This window comes from Petaurus breviceps, unplaced genomic scaffold, assembly GCF_028583685.1.
Source record: "Petaurus breviceps papuanus isolate PSGF00001 unplaced genomic scaffold, PetGlider_PUasm1.0 91041, whole genome shotgun sequence".
Classification (NCBI taxonomy): domain Eukaryota; kingdom Metazoa; phylum Chordata; class Mammalia; order Diprotodontia; family Petauridae; genus Petaurus; species Petaurus breviceps.
In genome coordinates, this window is record NW_027187400.1 from 25,057,832 (window position 1) to 25,080,743 (window position 22,912).

Sequence of the window (22,912 nt, forward strand, 5' to 3'; positions counted from 1 at the left end):
TTTTGAAAAGTAAACCCAAAAGGGCTTCTTTCCTTCTCCTTCCAAGTTTTAATTTCATTTGCTGAATTTCCCCAGCCTCAATGTCTGACCTGGCCCAGTCCATAACTCCCCTGTTGACTTTTCCATCTCTGCCCCATCATCACATGGGCAAGGCCTTCACGGGAGGATGTGTTGCCAAGTGTTTAACAAGTGGCTTTCCAGTAAACACAGACACCATACACCAATAAGATAACTTTATATTTAAAATCTGCATTACTAACATTTTCTCCATCACGTTCTTAAGTCTAGATCATCAACAAAACAATAAAACAAGCCCTGATTTGTGCTATTTGCTGATTTCCAGAGTGTCAATGCTCATGCCAAAAGTTAACAACCAACTCTGCAAGCCCATAGGAGCTGCTTCCAGCACACCCGCCTTCACCTCTATAATCTCTCCCTTTGATTAGAGAGTGAAGCCTTCATTTGAGGAAGTACCCACACCTGCCACCTTCATTTTAAACCCATGACTCTGGACTACTTTTCCACCTTGTCCCTTGCAGGCACTTACCCCATCTCATCCTTTTCCAATGACCATGTTGTGTTGTCTTCCCCCATTAGAATGTAAGCTCCTTGAAGGCAGGGCCTATCTCTTTGCTTGTATTTATATTTCTAGTGCTTAGCACAGTGCCTGGCACATAGCAAGTACCTAATACATTTTGCTTTATCTTCCAATTGCATGGATCTTAGAATTGTTTTTCTTCTTTTATAGGGTGCATTAAACCCATTGCTTCTAAAGATAAGGTCATGGACTCATAGCTGTAGAGGCCATCCAACGACCAAAGAGACCAACCCTTTCATTCTATAGACGAGGAAAATGAAGCCCAAGAGATATGAAGCAACTTGTACGAGGTCACAGAGGGAGATAGGAGCTAGATTTTGAGCCCATATCATTCACCTCCACTTCTCCACCTTGCTGCCAGTAGAAGCCAGCTCTGATGTTGGAGTCAAAAGAACATGAATTCAAATCTAATCTCAGACATTAGGAGGAACTGGGGGTAATGTGGTCAAGTTGGGCTTTAAAGTCAGGCCTGATGAGTAGTATCCAATTTTTTGATTCCACCATGATGCCCTGAAGGCACAGACCAGTTGGTCTCTGACTTCCTATGACTCATTCCTTCCTTCAAACATCAACCAAGTGCTATCTGTGTATGGGGTATTGGGGGACAAAGTTTAGACAAGATACAGTCCCCGTCCTCATAGATACAGCTCAGTCTAGTAGCATTTCCTGAGCTAAGAAATATTGTATGAGCCTAGACCATTGTCACAGAGTTTACTCTACCCCTAGACCTAACAGTGAATTGATAGTCTAGGTCACACAGAGTAGTACATTCTAAGTTCTTCCTCCCTAACTACCTTGTCTCTAAGATATATTCATTTGGGGTATGAGTGTGTACACACACACATAAACATATATGTATATATAAATATATGCATACACATAATATACAACATGTAAATACATGTTTTTGTTGTTCGATCATACCCGACTCTTCCATTTTGGGATTTTCTTGGCAAAGATACTGGAATGGTTTGCCATTTCCTTCTCCAGCTCATTTTTACAGATGAGGAACTAAGGCAAACAGGGTTAAATGACATGCTCAGGGTCACACAGCTAGAAAAGTGCCCAAGGCCAGATTTGAACTCATGAAGATGAGTCTTCCTGATTCCAGGCCCAGTGCCCTACCCACTTTACCATATAGCTGCCTATAATATATCTAACATAATAAATTTAGTAGACCATAGTAAATATAGAATACATCCTATTTATTATAGAAATAGGACATGTATTTAATGTGTCATAAACATAAGAGACTGTTTATACAAAACTGTATATTAAACCAAAAAACCAACGTTATCTAAAATAATAAAATTTGGGGGTGGGGAAGAAGAGCCTCAGACTTGTGGACACTTCCCTGTTTTCTTGGAGAGGGAAGGGTTGAGGAGAGAAGTGTCTTGCGGAGGAAGCACAAATCCGAGATTGGGTTTGCTGGACCTGGAGGCTGGAGCCCTGGGTGCAGACATCTTGCCCTGGATATCTGCAAGCTCAGTGACCTTATTCACTCAATCAGTCTGAGCCTTGGTTTGCTCGTTGGTGGAATGGGGAGAACACCTACCCCACATTTTTCCCATGAGGAAAAAAAATGTGTCAAGGATTTTGTAAATGTTATAGAGCTATATGGATATCAATTACTACTGAAGTCAGAGGAAGGGAAGCAGTCCCAGCAGCACAGACTCAGCCTACTTCAGTGTTCTTCCGAAATGGCTCACCTCACTACCTGGGATTACCAGAGCAAGCTTCTCTCTGGGAGCTCAGTCTTAGTACAGGCCCAGACACTTAGCTCCTGGATTTTAGTCTTACTGACCAGGAGCCTTGTAGAGCAGGGAGACCCCTTTGGTGAAGTCTGTGGGCCCTTTCTCAGAATATTTTTATATGTATAAAATAAAATATAGAACTACAAAAACCAATTATACTGAAATAGGTCTCTCTATACACACATATGGCTTTATGTACAATATACATATATACACACATGTATATCTGCACATACATGTGTTTATAAACTCCAGGTTAAGAATCCCTGCTATAAGTGGCCTATAACTTGGAAGGGAGAGGGCAACAATGATGGTGGGGAGCTTACAGCTAGGCCAATCCCAATAAAACATAGAAGATTGGCCATTTCCTTCCTGGTTCCCTCTCCCTCTCGCCCATCCTCCTGTGCCCCTATCATTCCTACCTTTCCATCATGCTTTCTGGAAGACTTGTTCACCTGAAGCCTATGCCTTCCCCACCTTCCAGTTTCCATGTGTGTGTAACACCCATGTATGTTCTTTCTACCCCTTTAGACTGTAAGCTCCTTGAGGGCAGGATTTTCTTTTTTCCCTCTGAATTTAGCACAGTGCCTGGCACATAGGGGCTTAAATCCTTGTCGATGAAAACATGCTCCTTGATACACACATCAATAAAAAAGCATGACTTAGGAAGGGAGAAGGCTACTAACTGGAGGGTGGAGTCTTCATTTCTGATGGGTCTTTACGGAAGCTAGGAATTCTTAGAGACAGGGCTGAGCAGAGAGGCACAGGAGGCAGCCTGTGCAGGAACACAAAAGGCAGAGACGGAACCTCCTAGGCCATTTGGGTTGGAACACGAATGGTGTGAGGTCCTGTATGAAATAGGGCTACAAAAGCAGTTGGGAGCCAGATCATGGCAGTCTTTAAATGCCAGGCTCATCCGTCTGTATTTTACCCCAGGGGCAAATAAGGATCCATTGAGGATTTAAGGGCCTATTCCCTAGGGAGATTACTTTGGCAGCTCTGTGGAAAACGGCTGGAGACCTGGAAGCCTAATAGGAAGCAGATGGTGGGGCTGATACAGGCCTGATGCTTGGCAGAGTGTAAATGATAGGACAAGGAGACAGTTTCCTCATCTGTAAAATGAGCTGGAGAAGGAAATGGCAAACCACTTCAGTATCTTCACCAAGAAAATTCCAAGTGGGGTCACAGAGAGTTGGACATGACTGAAACTGAACAAAATTGGGCCTCAATCTGACTCTTGGTAACTTTCCTGCCCATCGGGTCCTCTGGACCCAAGTGGAGTGAATCTGTCCACTGGACAGTCCTTCAAACACTTGAATGCACCACCCAAGACTCTGGGCACCATCTCCCAGCCACTCCACTATTCTCTTCTCCAGGACACAATTCCTTGTCCTCACTAGGCACTCTCTGAACCATTCACCATCCTGTCTTGTCAGTTATTCTTCACAAAATGTGTCATCCAGAAGGCTTGAACAAGCAGAGCCAAGAAAAGAGACGACCAACATACCCAGTAACTACCGTAATGTAGGGGAAAGCAAGTCAGAGGCAGTGGGGTGTAACTGGCCCATCTCTGTTCCAGAGAATGGATAATGAAACACACTTTCCTCCTAAGGAAGTATGCAACGTTGCACACATTGTCTCTGATAGCTGGTTCTGTTTAATTGAAGGAATTCTGGTTATTAAACGTTTGTTGAGTGCATGAATGAAAGGGTTCAAGGTATGGGGTGTGGATGTTTGGAATCAAGCAGGTAATAAGCACTATGCGTGGTTCTGGGGCAGAAAGACAAACATGAAACAATGGTTGTCTTCAGGGAGCTTACATTCTATTGGGAGAATCGACTCAAGAACAAAACAGGCATTTAATAAGTGTTTACTATGTGCCAAGCACTGTGTTAAGTGGTGGGGATATAGAGTAAAAAGGACAGCCCCTGCTCTCAAGAAGCTTACATTCTAATGGGTGAAGAGAACACCCAAAGGGGGGCTGGAAAGCAGAGGGACCAAGGTCCCGGTGCCTGGAAAGTTAGGACCAGATCCTGCAGAATGCCCAGCCTTGGCCCCTCCACCAAATGCAGGTCCCAGGAAGAACTCACCAACAGTACAACTAACTATTGTAGGGGATTTTCCAGGGGTAGTTGGATATACTAAGGTGAGGAGGCCCTAGGAGCTTGTGAGAAATTCTGGGATGAGAGAGAAGCAGAGGCCTACAATCAGGACAACCTGAATTTGAATCCAACCTCAGACACACTAGCTGTGTGACCCTGAACAAGTCACTTACTGTTTACTCAGTTTCCTAAAATGCAAAATAGAGATTCTAGCACCCACTTGGGGTTGTTGTGAGTATCTGACGTGCATTTATAAAGCACCTGGCACACTGTAGGTGTTTAATAAATGTTTCCTTCTTTCTGGAAATTCAGGAACAAAGGTAGGAAGGCAATGAAGGCTGGCCAGCCTGGGCCCCTCCAGACACACAGTTAAATGGACACAAAATGTCCACAGGATAATTTTATTCCATTGGAGAGAGGGTGTGTATCAGGTAATGTGCAAAGCTGAGGGAGAAAGACAAGGTCTCAGTCATGAGTCACTCGGGCTGAGCTTTGACAGAGACCAGTAGTCTAACATGTGAGAAGGTGGCGTATTCCAGGTATGAGGGCAGGAGAGGGGATGTTGTGGGTGAAGGACAGTGAAATGAGGTGGACTCGGCCAGTGGTTCTCCAAGAGTGTGCCTTTAGCATTGGGGTGCCCAGAGATGCTGGATGTTTGGTCGCTGAAAATGAAAGTAACTGTTTTGTTGAGTGCTGATTTTATGTAGACAGCATAACCGGCGTGTTTAAGTGCACCTTTTGAAAAAAAAAATGAAGAATATTTACTTAGGTTACATATACACTACAAAGAACAACAAAGGTGTCTTCTCTTATCCAAGGGAAATCCCATATGGGGAAGTCTCCTGCCTCTCCCACTGCTGCCAAATCCAGCTAAAAGGAGAGGCTGGAAGCTCAGAGACCAGGGCGGTATATAAAGAAATAAAAATAAAAAAACACTGATAAACCCAAGGCAAACATAGGGAAACTGTATCTAGAACAGAAGCCCATCCCTCCATGTCTGCCCTGAGCAGGCCCAGTCTCTCCCCTAAATCCTCACTAACGGCTAAGCTAATGCTGCTGTGGCTACAAGGGGCATTTATCAGGAATTTCTGACCCTCACATCTCCTTTCTTGGAGTGTCCCAACACATTTCCAGATACAAGAGAAACCTTCATCCCCCATGGCTGGGAGCTTCCCTTCCCAAGCCAGAAACAAATGTGAACACAATGAGATTTCTATTTCAAAAGGTATACATACCATAGACATTTTTAAAAATTTTCTTTTTTTATAAAGAAAAATAAAGTTTGTCTTTTTTTTTTTTTTGCTTGAAACACAGAACAAAACTCCAAACCAGCTGGGAGATGCATGCCCTATCTGCCATGCCCCCGCCCCCCACCCCAGCACATACTGACACCACCCTATAGCACATGCCCCACTAATAACATTGAGTGAAGAAAGCTTGGGAAAGAGTGGAGATCTGGCTGGGGGGTTTGGCTGCCTGGCTTCCCCCTCAAGGAGCCCTTTGTAAAGGCCAGATGAGCTGGGGTGGGAAGGAAAGGGAGGCTCTCTTCTCAAGGCAGTGACTGGGTCTGAGGGGCTGGGGTCCACGGCTGCTCTGGCCCAGCTGTGAGACTTCAGGACTATCTGAAGCTTCCCCACTCACTATTTCTTTGGGAAGGGAACCAATGGAAAAACAGTGGTGATGTTTGTGTTTAAAACAAATAAGCAAACAGAAACTTCACTGGGCTAATTTACTAAAATTAGGGAAAAAAACCCCCACCTATTTTAAAAGTTCTAATTAGTTAGGACTGAGTGACATCAATTGCTCACTTCATGAAGAGTGGGCTTAGGTTCAGAAGGGTGATTTCACTGGCTTGAAGAATTCTTTCCCCACCTGATGAGATTCATTCCTCTGGCACCTTGTCTCACAGAGTTGCTGGGGGTCAAGTGACTTGCCCAGGGCCATATCGCCAGTCTGTCAGTAGTAGGACTTAACCACCAGCTCTTCCTAGCTCAAGAGGCTGCCTCTCAGCCCCCCAGTTAAGCTTCAAGAAAAGCAGATATGCCTTGGAGACTAACCCTCAGGCTTTAGAATTTCATCTCCCCAGGAAGTCTGGAGGCCCAAGAATCCCTGGGAGGCAGGAAGCAGGTTCACAAAGCCCAAATTAGGGAGGGGCAGGGGAAGGGAGGAGGGTAAATTCCCTTAGGCCTCACTTGACTCCCTCTTCACAGTCTCTTCCCCAAACACTTGGTAAAAAGTAGTAACCAAAAAAAAACTTTCAAGAGTAAGAAACCTGAAGTCTCCTAGGACAAGATTCTAAGACTTTTCTCCAAACACTTGATTGGCTAAAAAAAAAGGGTTTTTTAAGAAAAATAAAACAACCTCCTTGAACACAACTACATGTAAAGCTTGATAGCCTTCTGAAGACCCAAAGCTCTCTCCCTGCCCCATCTACCCCTGCCAAGAATGCATTCACGCCCAGGGGATTCCTCCTAACCAATGCAATCCCATGAGCATAAACAATGTAGTTATGTGACACAGACATGCACAAAATATATCCTGATCTCAACTCAAGCCAATGATGACATGACCAACAGTTTGACTCAGATTAGAGACATGAACAGACACGGACATGAGCCCCATCTCCTCCATCAGGCACAGCCTCCCCAGACCTCTCATTCAAGCACCACATATCAAAAGGCCACTTTCCCCCCTCTTGGAAACTCTCAAACTCAGTGGGGGGACGCAGCATGGGAAGGTCAGGAAAGGGAAAAAAAGAGCACAGATGGGCAAAGCCACCATGCCTCTAGTCATCGTAAGAGAAATGAAACGGGAGGTGGAAAGAGATGCAGGTACAGCAGGGGAGAGAGGAGGTGGAACAAGAGGCTAGATGAATACGGATGATGGGGCCTCCCAGGTACACACAGAAGGCTGGAGGTAGCACTATCCATCAACTCTGAACAGGGCAGATCATTTGGGGGAGAGGTTTCACAGTGAAGCCCCCCACAGGCAGTGGGTGGGGAGAGAGAAACTGTCCTGGGAAAAATTAGGCTATGAGGGAGGGCACTGGATCTTAGCTCGCAGCCCTAAAGGCCCCTTGCCATCCAATTAGAGGCCCTACTGCTCTCCACAGGCCAAAAAAAAGAAAATGTGGCCACATGAACAGAGTCGAGTCAGGGGCCCCAAGCAGAGGGGCCTGGGCAGGAGAGGGCAAAGGGAGGCAGTCTGACTGCTGAACAGAACCATTGTTGGGGGGGGCAGCATGTGAGCTGAGACAAAATGCAGTATTTACATGGGTGCTGTTTGGCTGCTCAGGCCATCCCCTAAGGGATGAGGGAAAGGGAGTGGTAGCAGAAGCCCTATGTCCTGGTGGGAGAGGAAAGCGTTTGCTTGGCATAAAGCAGATTTCACTGTCCCAGCAGAAGATGAAGCAAACAGAGCCTGTGGCAGAGGATGCTTGTTGTTAAGATAAGATGACACTCTTCCCACCCAAGGGGCCTAAAATTCACGAACTCTTCTGGTTCCAGAATGAAGCACCCCCATGTGCTTCCAAGGCCCCATGAACACAAAGCACAGCCAGATGAGGCCTCCTTCCTTGCTCCCAAGTCAAGCTCCAAGTGAGCCAGCCTGGTCTTGGGAAAGCCGTCCCTGAGGATAGGACGGCACAAGAATGCGGCTGGTGGTGACTGGAGTCCATCAGGTAGGCCTCCATTCACTTTCCGATAGACCAGCATCCCAGCAGTGGTGCCACTTCTGGGAGGGGAATGGCCTGGGCATCCAACCAAACACCACCACAGAACCAAGAAGCCTGAGGAAAAAACCAGAGAGGGTCCTGAGGCAGGACCACTGGGTACCTAAGAGTCTGAGCACTTGGGCAAAGCAGCCACCTTGATCAGAAAATGGGCAAAAAGAAAAGTGGGGGAGGAAGGGAGACCGAGGGCTCCTGATTTGTGCCAAGAGCTGGCCAGATCTCTCCCCTCTGAGGCAGCTGGTGCTCTCTTTCCTCAGAAGCAGCTTCCAATCCTGAATACACCATACAGAGGCCACAGGGGTTCAAGGGAAAAGAGCCAGAGACATCAGCAAGGGAGGGAGGGGACTCGAAGGTGAGGCCCTCGCCACCGGCCCCACTGTCTTTGGTGGTGGAGAAAGCAACAAGCATATTCAGTTGTGGAGACAAGCAAGGCCCACAGGGGAGAGGAAAAGAGGGTGGGGAGGCAGCATGATCCACAGCCGCATGCGTCACAGACTCTGGGAGCTGCAGCACCCGAGCCCCTCTTGCTGGCTGGGCAGTCTGAGCGTGAGGGAGGCCCAGAGCTGGAGCAGCAGGACTCAGCGCAGGCTCTGGTACAGGTAGGCTGACGTGAAGAGAGCGTTGGCTGCCAGGCTCACAGCCAGGAGGCCTCGCACCACAGAGCTGCCAAAACGAGCTGAAAAGAGAGAGAAGGAGAGAATTGGAATGGGAGAACCTCGGAGATGGAAGCAGCACCTCCAGCAGCAGCTGAACACCCGGCCAGCCTCTGAGGGAGAGGAGCTCCCATACAGGAAGCCCATCCTGGCCTCAGGCCTGACTGCTCCTCACCGAGCACAAGATGCCAATGTTGCTTCTAAATGATGCCATCCCCTCCCACGCCCCCTTCCTCCCTCGTTCCCCTCCAAAGACTCCCTTCTCCCGGCTAAAGATCTACAATTTCTTTAGCTAGTTTTCTGATGGCACAGGTTTGAAGCCCTGACCATCCTGGCTGTCCTCTACATCATCAACACCCTTTCTGAAATGGGATTATCAGAATGAAACAGTTCTCCAGATGTGGCAGAGTGTACAGTATGCCTACCACCTGTGCCTTTCTTAACACAGTGCCCAGTACACAGCAGATGCCTAATAGATGCTTGGTGGACTGCACTGACTTGTTTAAAAAAAAAATATATATATATATATGAAAATTTATTTTAGTTTTCAATGTTTACTTCCATAAGATTTTGAGTTTAAAAATTTCCCCCCTCCTCTTCCCCCTTTCTCAAGACAGCATGCAATCTGATATAGGCTCTACTTATACTGTCTGTCATATTAGATGTATTTTTACATTCATCATGATGTAAGAAGAATTAGAATAATGGGAGGAACCTCAAGAAAGAAGAAACAAAACAACAAAAGAAAAGGAGAGTAAATACTATCCTTCAACCTGCATTCAGACTCTACAATTCTTTCTCTGGATGTGGACAACACTTTCCATCGTGAATCTTTTGAAATTGTCTTAGATCGGGGGCGGCCAGGTGGCTCAGCGAGTAAGAGCACCGGCCTCAGAGTCAGGATGACCTGGATCAAATCCGGGCTCAGATACTCAGCACCACACCCAGAAATAACTGGCCGTGTAACCTTGAGCAAGTTACTTAACCCCAATTGCTTAGGGGCGGCCAGGTGGCTCAGCGAGTAAGAGTGCTGGCTCCAGTATTGGGATGACCTGGATCAAATCTGGGCTCAGACACTCAGCACCACACCCAGAAATAACTGGCCATGTAACCTTGAGCAAGTTACTTAACTCCGATTGCTTTAAAAAAAAAAAGAAATTGTCTTAGATCACTGCATTGCTGAGAAGAGTCAAGTCTGTTGAAGTCAGTCACTATACACTGTGGCTGTTACTGTGCACAGTGTTCTCCTGGTTCTGCTCATTTCACTCAGCATCAGTTCATCTAAGTCTTTCCAGGTTTTTCTGAAGTCCGCCTGATCATCATTTCTTCAGTCATTTCCCCAGCTGACTGCCATCTCCTAAATTTCCAGTTCTTTATCACCACAAAAAAAGTTGCTATGTTTCTGTACATGTGGGCCCTCTTCCCGTTTTTATGATCTCTCTGAGATACAGCCCCAGAAGTGGTATTGCTGGGTCAAAGGGTATGCATATTTTTATAGCCCTTTGGGCATAGTTCCAAATTGCTCTCCAAAATAGTTGGATCAGTTCACAACTCCACCAACATGATTTAGTGTTCCAATTTTCCCTTATTTCTCCCAATATTTATCATTTTTCTGTTTTGTCATTAGCCAATCTGATAAGTGTGATGTGGTACATGAGAGTTGTTTTGATTTGTCTAATCAATAGCCTATTCAAAATATTCAAAATGTCTAATCAATAGTGATTTAGAGCATTTTTTTCATGACTACAGCCAGTTTTGATTTCTTCCTCTGAAAACTGCCTTTGACCGTTTATCAATTGGGGAATGATTTGTATTCTTATAAATTCAACTTCGTTCTCTCTATATTTTAGAAGTGGGACTTTATCAGGGACACTGGCTGTAAAAACTGTTTCCCACATTTCTGCTTCCCTTCTAATCTTGGTTGCATTGGCTTTGTTTGTGTAAAACTTTTCAATTTAATGGAATCAAAATCATCCATTTTACATTTCATAATGTGCTCTATATCATTTGGCCATAAATTCTCCCCTTCTCCATAGATCTGACAAGTAAACTATTCCTTGCTTTCCTAGTTTGCTTATAGTATCAGCTTTTATATCTAAATCATGTACCCATAGGTATAGAGTGTAAGATGCTGGTCTATGCCTAGTTTCTGCCATATTATTTTCCAGTTTCCCAGCAGTTTTTGTTAAGTAGTGTTTCTTATCCCAGAAGCTGGGGTCTTTAGATTTATCAAATAGTTAAATCACTATCGTCACTGACTGTTGTGTCTGGCATACCTAACCTATTCCACTGATCATTTCTTAGCCAGTATGAAGTAGTTTTGATGACTGTTGCTTTCTAATACAATTTAAGATCTGCTACAGCTAGGCCCCCTTCCCTTGCATTTCTTTTCATTAATTCCCTTTATATTCTGGATCTTTTGTTCTTCCAGATGAGTTTTGTTATTGTTCTTTCTAGCTCCATAAACATTTTTGGTAGTTTGACTGGTATGGCACTGAATAAGCAATTTAATTTAGGTAGAGTTGTCATTTTCATTATATTGCCTCGGCCTACCCATGAGCAACTGATATTTTCCCAATTATTTGGATCTGACTTTGTGTGAAAAGTGTTTTTTAATTGTGTTCACATAGTTCCTGGGTTTGTTTTGTCAGGTAGACTCCCAAATATTTTATAATGTCTACAAGTAACTTTAAATGGAATTTCTCTATCTCTTGCTTTTTGGTTTTGTTAGTAATATTTTTAAAATGCAGATTTGTGTGTTTTTTTTATATCCTACAACTTTACTAAATTTATTTATTTCAAGTAATTTTTTACTTGATTCTCTAAGTATACCATCACATCATGTGCAAAGAATGATAATTTTGTTTCTTTTTTTCCTATTTGAATTCCTTCAATTTATTTTTCTTTTCTTATTGCTAAAGCTAACGTTTCTGATAGGATAAATGGACATCCTTGTGTTCACCCCTGATCTCGTTGGAAATGCTTCCAGCTTATCCTCCATTACATATAATGCTTGCTGATGGTTTTAGATAGGTGCTACCTATCATTTTAAGGAAGACTCCATTTATTCCTACTCTAATATTTCTTAAATACGAATGGGTGTTTTATTTTGTCAAATGCTTTTTCTGTATTTGAGATAATCATATTATTTCTGTTAGTTTTGTTGCTGATATGGTCAATTATACTGATGATTTTCCTAATACTGAACCAGTGTTGTGTTCCTGGTATAAAACCTACCTGGTCATAGTGTATTATCCTCGAGATAAGTTGCTTTAATCTCTTTGCCAATATTTTATTTAAAATTTTTGCATCTATATTCATTAGGGAAATTGGTCTATAATTTTCTTTCTCTGTTTTAGCTCTTCCCAATTTAGATATAAGCACCATATTTGTATCATAAACAAAATTTGGTAGGATTCCTTCACCTGTTTTCCCAAATAGTTTATATAGTATTGGAATTAGATGTTCTTTAAATTTTTTATAGAATTCATTTGTAAATCCACCTGGCCCTGGAGATTTTTTTCTTAGGGAGTTCACTGATGGCTTGTTCAATTTCTTTTTCTGAAATGTGGTCATGTATTTTATTTCCTCTTCTGTTAATCTGGGCAATTTTTATTTTTGTAATACTCATCCATTTCACTAAGATTGTCAAGTTTATTGGTATACAGTTGGGTGAAACAGCTTCTAATTATTTTTCTGATTTCCTCTTTGGTGGTGAATTCACTCTTTTCGTTTTTGATGCTGGTAATTTGGTTTTCTTTTTTAAAATCAAATTAACCAAAGGTTTATCTATTTTTTCCCCTATAAAACAAGCTTAGTTATATTAGTTCAACAGTTTTCTTAATTTCAATCCTATTTATCTCTCCTTTGGTTTTCAGCATTTCTAACTTGGGATTTAATTGGGAATTTTTAATTTGGTTCTTTTTCTACTTTTTTAGTTGCATGCCCAATTCACTGATCTCCTCTTTGTCTATTTTACTCATGTAAGCATTTAGATATATAAAACTTCCCCTAAAAACCACTTTCATTGTATCCCATAAGTTTTGGTATGCTGTCTCACTCCTGTCATTCTTTTGGATGAAGTTATTATTTTTATGATTTGTTGTTTGATTCACTCATTTTTTAGGATTAGTTTCCAATTAATTTTTAGTCTATCTTTCCATGGCCCTTTATTACATGTAATTTTTATTGCATCACGGAAGCATTAGGATCCAATTAGGATTAGAAAAAATACAAAGGATGCATTTAATATTTCTGCTTTTCTACACTGGATTGTGAAATTTTTATGTCCTAATACATGGTCAATTTTTGTGTAGGTGCCATGTGCCACCAAGAAAAAGGTATAATTTCTTTCTATCTTCATTCAATTTTCTCCAGCAGTCAATTATATCTGATTTTTCTAAATTTCTATTCATGTCCGTAACTTCTTTCTTATTTTGTTGTTAGATTTATTTGGTTCTGAGAGGGGGAGGTTGAGATCCCCCTACTAGTATAGTTTTGTTATCTCTTTCTTCCTTAACTTCTCCTCTAAGAATTTAGATGCTATACTATACTTGGTGCTTATATATTTAGTAATGATATTGCTTCATTGTCTATGGTACCTTTTAGCAGGATGTAGTTTCCTTTCTTATCTCTTTTAATTAGATCTATTTTTGCTTTTGCTTTGTCTGAGATCAGGACTTGTTACCCCTGCTTTTTTTTTTTTTAATCTTCAGCTGAGGTTTAATACATTCTACTCTAGCCTTTTACCTTTACTCTGTGTGTACCCCTCTGCTTCAAATGTGCTTCTTGTAAACAACATATTGAAGAATTATGGTTATTAATCCACTCTGCTACTGTAGGTAGCAGATGATTCTTCCATTTTATGGAACAGTTCATTTCATTCACATTCACAGCTATGATTACTTTCTGAGTCTCTCTCCATTCTGTTTTCCTGTTTATGCTTTTCTTTCTCCTTTCTCCCTTTCCCTCCTCACTAGATGTTTGCTTTCATCCACTGCCTCCCTTAGTCTGCCCTCCCTTGTTTTCCCCTTATTACTTTTTCCCTTCTTTGTATCCACCCCCTCCCTTTCCTCTCCTTCCTATAGGGTAAGTTAAGATTTCTATACCTAACTGATTATGTTATTCTCTTTCCCTCTACTGTAACAGGTTTTTGTGCCTTTTCATGTGACATAATTTACCCTTGTCTGCCCCCTCCTCCTTTTCCCCCAGTACAATCCCTTGTCACCACTTAGATTTATCGTCAAAGTCAACTTACACCCACACTCTCCATGTACATGTCTTTTAAATGTCATAATAACGATACAGTTCTCAAGAGTTACAAGTGTCACCACAGGGATGTAAACAGTCTGCCCTTATTAATAGCAGGGTATTTTTTTTTCCTTTCCTGTTTACTTTTTTATACCTCTCTTGTATTTAAAGATCAAATTTTCTGTTGAGCTCTGCTCTTTTCATCAGGAAGGTTTGGAAGTCCCCTATTTCCTCCTCCCCTGAAAGATTATGCTCAATTTCGATGGGTAGTTGATCCTTGGTTGTAATCCAAGCTCCTTTGCCTTATAGAATAGCATATTCCATGCCTTCCAATCTTTTAATGTAGAAGCTGCAAGATTCTGTGTAATCCTGACTATGATTCCAAGTTATTTAAATTGTTTCTTTCTGGCTTTCTCTTTGTTTCTTTTTGCCCTGGTAATTTTGGAATCTGGCTACAATAAATAGTCCTTGGCTTTTTCAATTTGGGACCTCTTTCAGGAGGTAATTGGTGGAATCTTTCGATGACTCTTTTACCTTCTGGTTCTAGGACCTCAGGACCTTGATGATTTCCTGAAAGATGCTGTCCAGGCTCTTTTTTACATCATGGTTTTCCAACAGACCAGTAATTTTTAAACTGTCTCTCCTGGATCTATTTTCCAGGTCAGCTGCTTTACCAATGAGGTATTTTATGTTTTGTTCTATTTTTTTTCATTCTTTTGTTTCTGTTTGACCGATTCTTGACATTTCATAGAGCTATTAGCTTCCACTTGCCCAATTCTAATTTTTAACAAACTGTTTTCTTCTATTAGATTTTGTACCTCCTTTTCCATTTGGTCCATTTTACTTTTTAAGGAGTTCTTCTCTTCAGTGAGTTTTTGTGCCTCCTTTTCCATCTGGCCAATTCTACTTTTTAAGGATTTGTTTTCTTTAGTGTACTTTTTTTTTTCCTATTTGGCCAACTGTATTTTTTAAAGACTTGCTTTCTATGGTAAATTTTTGGCCTTCCTTTTGACTCTCTCTTGCATACCTCTCATTTCATTTCCCAATTTTTTTTCTACCTCCTATTTGACTTTTAAAACCCTGACCTCTTCCAAGAAGGCCTTTGAGGACTGAGGCTGGCTCATATTCTCCTTCGAGGTTTTGGATGTGGGCATTTGGACACTGTTGTTCCCTTCTGAGTTTGTGCCTTGTCTTCCCTGTCCCCATAATAAGAATCTATGGTCACTGTCCATTTCTGCTTTTTGCTCATGGTGTTTGCCTATTTTCTGGTTTTTAAAGGTGAGCTCTTTTGCTGGAGCATGGGGGCATGGAGTGAAGCTTCTTGTGCTGGGAGCCTGGGAACTGGTCGCTGGCTTTGTGTGCTGGAACCTCAGATGCTGGCAGCTAGAGACTGCAGGGGAATGGCGGCTGACCTGGTGCTAAGCTGGGGTCAGCAACACTGGAGTTCTCGGGGTGGGTGTGGGGAGTCTGGCCCTTAGGGGAAGTCTGCTCACCTGGGCCTTGCACTGGCTCCTGTTCACTCGGGCTTTGCACTTGAATGTTTGGCTGCTGGAGGATGTCTGCCTGCCTGGAGCTGTGCTGAAACATCAGGAAATCTGGCTGCAGGAGACCATCAATGCCTGTGGTAGTTTTCTGAGCTGGTGTCTGGCAGTTCCCCTGCCTCTGCTGAGGCACTTGGGCGTCCTGGTGTCGATGCTTGCCAGCTCCACCATTCTGGGGCTCAGAATCTCCCCCTGGTTTGCCGAGGAGGGACTTACCGGGACACCTACTACCCTGCACTGCTCCCCCTATGCCACTAATCCTCCATGCTTCCAGGGTTACAAGACTGCTGTACCCCATCTTTCTGCTGGCTCAGCTGTTCCAGGGTTTTTCCTGGGGTGATATTTTCTGGGCTTTCAGAGGTCAGTAAAGGAGGGTGAGAGTGAATTACTTCTTATTTCACCATCTTGGTTCCCAGAAGTCCTGCATTGGCTTTTTTTTTTTTTTTTGCTTTTTGGAGGGCAGTTGGGGTTAAGTGACTTGTACAAGGTCACATGGCTAGTTTTTGTGTTAAGTGTCTGAGGCCGGATTTGAACTCAGGTCCTCCTGACTCCAGGGCCAGTGCTCTATTCACTGCGCCACCTAGCCCCCCCTGCATTGGCTTTCTTAAGTCATATCACACTGCAGACTGGACTTACAATCTCCTGGTATGCCACCGTCTAGCCACGAGTCCCTCATGTTTGTGACATTCATTTTGGTAACCCGAACGCAAGCCTGTTAAAGTTCCTTATGAAGGATATCCTGGCTAAATTACATCTTAGAGTGCAATGTTCTTGTCTGTCAAGCCCTCTCCAAACTCCGACCCTGTCATCCCTGGGTGCTGTTATTCCTCCCCAGCTTTAAGTTATCTGCTAATCTTCCTTTATGCAAGACCCTGACAAAAATGCTAACACAGAGCAAGCACAGACTCCCCGGGAAAGCCCCTGGAGATCTCCTGCCAAGCTGACAATGAATTGTTAATCAACCGGTAAGCACTGGTACCAGACTGCTCTGAGTCTGGCCATTCAGCCACATCTGAAACCATGTAACTGCACCAGGCCCAAGGCTTGCCATCTTCTCCAGTGAATGGCCCGTGAGTTTGCCAAATGTCTGGCTAAAATCTAGGTAAGCGACCTCCTCGGGTGATGGTTTCGTCACTCTGGTAACAAGAAAAAGGCTGTTCTGGTCCATCTGGTGAGAGCCATTCCTGAGGAAGTGATGCTACCTCTTGGATCACTGCCTTCTTTTCTAGATGCACACTAACCATCCCTTGATTATTATGCTCCAGGAACACGTGGGAGATCCAAGTTAAACTTGCTAAGCTGTGGTCTGAAGACTTCATTCCCTTCCCTTTTTTGAAAATAGGGGCATGGGCCCTTCTTCAGTCCTGTGCGCCCTCTCCAGTTCTCTACTATCCTCCCCAAAATCACTTATGGTGGCTCAGAAACATCCCCCACTAGTTCTTTCTGTACCCAAGGACGGCTAGCTCATCAGAGCCAGGCACCAGAAGGAGACTGGAACTGGAAGGGACCTCAGACCTCATCGAGGTCAATTCCCCCTTATTCACCAATGAACAAAGTGAAGGGTCAGTAAGTGAAGCATGCTGCCTAGGGTCCCAGAGCAAGCAGATGTCAGAGGTGGGGCAGGAACATGAGCTCCTGACTCTAGACCTCGTTCCCCTCTACCTCAGTGCCTCTGACGGACAGTGGGTTGATAAAAGATGACCATGTTCCTCAGGGAAAAGGTGTTGCTCCACCCCCTGTGCAAGGAGTGCCCACTATTTAGGTGAGAAGCAGGCTGCTCCAGGAGGTCCCCTTAGTCTTGAACCAGAGTCAAAGTTTAGGTGTTGAGGGTGAATGCAACTCTTGTCTTTCTCCCTCATCTAGAGTCCTTAAGGATGTAGCCCCTGAACCTAGCTGGGACCACCCTGTCTACACCTCTAAACTCCATGTCTCCCCCTCCTCCTACCCACCCCTCTCAGACCTCTTCAGCTCTCTGGGCCTCAGTTTCCCCATCTATAAAAGGAAGGGGTCAGACCAGATGACCTCAGTTCTAGGACTCCAGGATTATTCATTTTGAGAAGAATGAGAAAAACCTCATCTCTTTCTGAAGCATCTCAGGCTCCTATGCTTTTCTCTGAACATACAGTAAGTCCACACAAAGCTTCTGGCTTTGACCCCCTCTAAATATTAGTGGGGGCTGACCAGTTGGAGGTCTCGTCTTCCCTCCAGGGGGGACCATGCCTCTGGCACATGCCAACCTTTTTCCCATTAGCTAGTATGTGGAAGAAATTCACCACCTGATGCAGAGCAACACCCTGGACCCCAAAAGAGACTGAGCACTCAACTTCTATGTAAGACGCAGCAAAGGTCATGGGCCACAGGTTTAGAAAGCACCTTTAGAAATCAGCCAATCACAAGGCTCTAAAGACTCATATGCTACGTGCCTGGGACACAAACAGAAGAGAGGAGAAAGTCCCTGCAGATCTCTAGGAGCAGACATTCTACCCAGAGAAGTAACACATACCCCTATAAATATCCCCAGAACAGGTAGAAGGCAGTCCCAGCAGCTAGGGGTCTTGGATAGCCAAGCCTTCGGGCAGGAATGACCCTGGTGGAGCATTCCCAGGCTAGGTTTACTAGCCTTAAAATACAGAGAAATCCACTAGAACGTAAGCTCATTGGGGGCAGGGGCTACTCTAGCTTTGCCTTTACAAATACAAGGCTGGGCCGGGAGCAGCGACTGTTTACTAGACAGATGCTCGCTGAAGTTACCTGAACAAAGAAATGGGAGTCAGTAATGTGCTCCTGCACAGTCAGGAGCCCAGGAACTCAGGGCTCCCTCAGTGTCTCAGGGCAGGACGCGTACCTCTCCAGCCCAGGGCCTCCTCCGAACACCCTCTGGTCGTGGTGTCTACCACACAGGCTGATGACTGTGAAGAGCCGTCCTCTTTTTTGATGGAGTGATCACTGCAGATGCTGCTGCTCTCGATGCGGGACCGCAGGTCTGGGGTCAGAGAGAGAGACTTCATGAGGGGCACTGCTCCAACTGAGAGAAGGGGAGGCCTGTGCTGTGCTGTTCGGCCACTTCCCATTACTCTGGGTCAAGTTTCTGGAGGGGAGGGGTGGGACCCAACAACCTAAGGAAAGGGTTAATTCTGACACCTCTCACCCCCGCAGGAAAGCAAAAGCTGTTTGCTCACACAAGGATCACTGCAAGGCAGCTACATCTGGGGTGGTGAGCAGCAGCTTTAGAGTGACCACACGGCCACCAGGAGCGGAGGAGGGAGGACCTTGCAGGCCACTGAAAATCATAGAAGGAAAAGAAAATGGAATCAGACTAGGGAGGGACAGGAAACAAAATCCTCACAAGATAACCTACTGACCACAGGTAACCTGAAGGGAACCAGAATCCAGAGCATGGCCCGGGACCCAAGGATCTCACTGCAAAGCTGGAGCTCTACATGCACTAAGTGGACACCATTACAAAATCATTCAGGAGAATGCAAGCTCCCTGAGGCCAGGCCCTGACTCACTTTTGTCTCCACTAACCATGTGTTGGTACCTGCCAGAGGGTTTTTTATGAAAGGTTTGTTGAATTAAATTGCATGGGCCTGATGAGCTCAAAGGAGCCCCTGAAGCCATCTGGTTTAACCAAGAGCTCAACAGGAATCTCCTCTCCTCCAGGCATTCAGGTCACTGAGCCCTGGCTTGAAGACCTCTAGTAACGAGGAGTTCATTACTCCCCAAGTCAGCTCATTAGTTCTTCTTGCTATCAAGGCCCTTCCTCCAAGGTCAGAGGCCATGGGAATTGTCACCTCACCTCAGACCAATGCCACCATTTGCCCCCCAGCTCCCCATGGGTCTCTTACCCAAAGATGGGCCAGACCTGATGTTCCATACGTAGCTTGCCAAACTTTAAAGGGGCCCAGGCCCAAGGCTTCTCTTGCCTCTTCCAGTCTGATGGGGAAAGGACTTACCACGCATGGGCTGGAGGCTCTGTGCAGGCTGCCTCTTGCTAGACAATCGGGAGAACTCTCGGCTGAGCAGACTGCCATTAGCAGGGCTGGGCTCATCGGAGCTGCTGAGGGTGTGTGGGGTCTCCCCAGGGGAAGAGAAAAGCAGAAGCTTCTGTCCCTTCAAGTTGAGGCGGGCTGGGCTGATGAGTGGCCGGCGAAGGCGAAGGGAACCAGAGCTGGAGCCCACAGACCCTGCCACAGAGGGAGCTGGGGAAGGAAGCGGGGATGACGCACGACTTCCAGACAGCAGAGTGAAGTAATCTAGAAGAGACAGAAGGAAGGGGCAGGTTGTAACTGGGACAAATGAAACCATGGCTAGAAAGAGACATCCAGAGGAGAAAAGAGGTTCTTCTGACAGCACTGTGGATATAAGAAGCAAGGAAGGAATCCTGGTGACCTAGAACCATAGAATACCAGGGTTGGGAAGGACCTCAGTGGCCATCTAGACCAGTCTGTGTGAGACTCATCCGACAAACTGTCATCAAGCTGTGACGAGATCTCTGAGGGGCCACACATAACCCCTGGAACATGTTCCGCTGCTGGACAGCTCTCACCACTAGTACATTTCTTTTTTTGATTCAAATATGCAAATAGATCCTTGATCTCATGGTCTTAAGCATCCAATCCAAGGACAAGATTACAGTCCTACATGCCCAGCACATGCAGACCACTTAATCACCCCTCCACCCCCAGGCTGCTCACCCATCAGCCTTCAGCCTGTCCTTCACTTCCCTGATGATGGACCTTCCTCCCCGGTGCTGGGTCATACAACCCACTCATACCCACAGCTGTGTCTCCATCACCCTCTCTTTGTGAGGTTCATTTTCCATTCTTTGGAGACAGTTGTGTTTCTTGTAGCCACAAAGCAACACTGATAGAATTCTGGTGTTAAAAGATGGGTCCCAGGGGCGGCCAGGTGGCGCAGTGCGTAAGAGCACCGGCCCCGTGTCGGGAGACCCGGGATTGGTTCTGGCCTCAGATACTCGGCACCCACACAAATAACTGGCTGTGTAACCTTGAGCAAGTTACTTAACCCTGATTGCTTAGGGGCGGCCAGGTGGCGCAGTGAGTAAGAGTGCTGGCCCCGCGTCAGGAAACCCAGGATCGGTTCCGGCCTCAGATACTCGGCACCCACCCACACAAAATAACTGGCCATGTAACCTTGAGCAAGTTACTTAACCCTGATTGCTTAAAAAAAAAAAAAAAGATGGGTCCCAGAGCACTAAAATGAAGTGCACTACCCTCCTCCTGACAGAGAGCGGATGGACCCCAGGGGCAGAAGCACATACATTTTCAGACACAGCTAATGTATTGTGGTTACAAAGAGGTGTCTTTATTATATAACAAAAAGGCATCTTTGTTGTATGGACTGTTCCCCCTGACCCCTTTTTATCTAAATGGGATGGGCTGGGAGGGAGAAGAGGGCTAGGTACAAGAGAAAGCAGACGGGGAAGAAGGGGAGACAGATATCATTAAAGCATTCGGTTTAAAAACAAATGCAGAAAAGAACAGAAGGTTGGCCATAAAGAATCAGACAAGCAGAAGAGATTTGAAGGTTACTACATCTTGGTGGTACAACATACTAAACATAAAGTCATGCAGACCTGAGTTCAAATCTGGCCTCAGACACTAGCTGTGTGACCTTGGTAAGTCACTTAACCTCTGCCTACCTTGGTTTCCTCATAAAGTTCCTGTAAAATGGGGATAAGAGCAGTCCCCTCCCAGGTTATTTTGAGAATAAAATGGGATATCTGTAAAGTACTTTGCAACTTAAAGTGCTATGAAAATGCTAACTACTAGGATGTTGACTTTATTATATCTTTAAAAAGAAAAGCAAGATGTACAGAAGAGATTTACAGACTCATATACAATCCTGTTCTACCATGTATATGGAAATGCCCATTGTATTCAATGTGTTCAATTCAAAGTAAAAATGGGAAAAGATAAATTTGAAGTGAAATTTGAAAAACGAAAAAAAAAATGACAAAGATAAAGGAGTGCTAAATAACTGTTAAATTGGGTTATTGAACTGGAGGTGGAGACAAAGATGGATCTGTGTTTCTGGAAGGCATCTGGGGCCATTAAAAAGAGCTTTTTAGTTTAGTTTTTTTTAATTTTTATTTAAAACTTTGAGTTCCAGATTCTCTCCCTCCCTCGTTTCCTCCCTCTCCTCCCTGCCCCGAGATGGTGAGCAATCAGACATAGGTTATATATGTGCAATGAGAAGGTGGGATTTTAGCCAGGACCTGAAGGAAGCCAGTGAAAGTGGGCTGCCACAAGAGACACTCCATAACAGACCATCATCTTCACCATCACATAATTTACTAAAGGATGCATAAAATATGAGATCCCATTGTGCCTGCTGTCTGTGACTATTTGAAAACGCATTTGACATGGTGGAGCAAAACATCATATCAGATGTTCTCTTTCAACAAGATGTCTCCCTCTGTTAGAATTATTCAAGATCCTCAGGCAAAGCATAAGATGTATGTACTCCTCATGCTTGCTTCTGGGACTAGGACTGAGAGCTGAGTTTAAGCTGAAGAGAGATTTCCCTGTGGATGATGAGGGTTCTGCAGAATGATATTACGTTGGTTCCATCAAACCCCAGGACACTGCAGAACTTCCTGGAAGACATTAGTAATCACTCAAAAGAGCTCGGCCTGATCATCCACATAGGAAAGATCAAGTGGATGAAGAGTATCTGTTGCCCAGATGATGACATGCAATTGAACGGACACTTCCTAGAACTTGGCCACCATTATGAACATCTGGAAATGTCTAGCATAAAAGAACACCAAGATGGGCCTTCACACCCATCGTGCCTGCTAGCCCTGATCTCCTGTGCCTGTGCTTGGTCCGATTCAGCTGCCTTCCCTTTGTGCTCATTACTGCCACTTTTAGCTCATTGGCAAGAATCCAAGCACAGTGCCTCTATTGTCCTAGTAGTAAAAAGTTTGTTATTTAAAGAAAAAAATCTTTGCAGATCTCTCCCATCCTTTCCCATTTGCTGTCCTTCTGTTTCTATCTTTAAACAGCGGCAAGGTGAAAGCTCAATTAAATTAGTTTTCCCTCCCACTGCTTCTCTCTGCTTTGTAAAGAAACACTACTCATGATTTGCCATGATTTTCTCCACAGTAAAGTAAGTAAGTGCTTAATAAATTCTTATTCCTTCCTCAGTTTTCACTGTTCTAGTTGCTGGGCTCTGGAAGCACTTCGACTCTCAAGCATAACTGTAGGAGATTGGCCAGGAAGTATCCTCTCCTCCTCGTCCTTCTCCCCTAGCTCT

The 22,912-nt window shown here is 44.5% G+C and overlaps 1 protein-coding gene across 2 annotated transcripts in view; it reads right to left on the minus strand.

The window, feature by feature from the left end:
- Positions 1-219: 219 nt before the first annotated feature.
- TMEM201 (transmembrane protein 201) overlaps positions 220-22,912 on the minus strand; it is a 59,731-nt gene continuing 37,038 nt past the window's right edge. For both annotated transcript variants that reach the window (XM_069078401.1, XM_069078402.1), the window contains exons 9-11: positions 19,585-19,884; positions 18,474-18,611; positions 220-8,860 (exon numbers count right to left, since the gene is read on the minus strand). In XM_069078401.1, the coding sequence (XP_068934502.1) occupies positions 8,763-8,860; positions 18,474-18,611; positions 19,585-19,884 (536 nt within the window). In that variant the 3' untranslated portion in view covers positions 220-8,762. The remainder of the gene's footprint in view (positions 8,861-18,473; positions 18,612-19,584; positions 19,885-22,912) is intronic.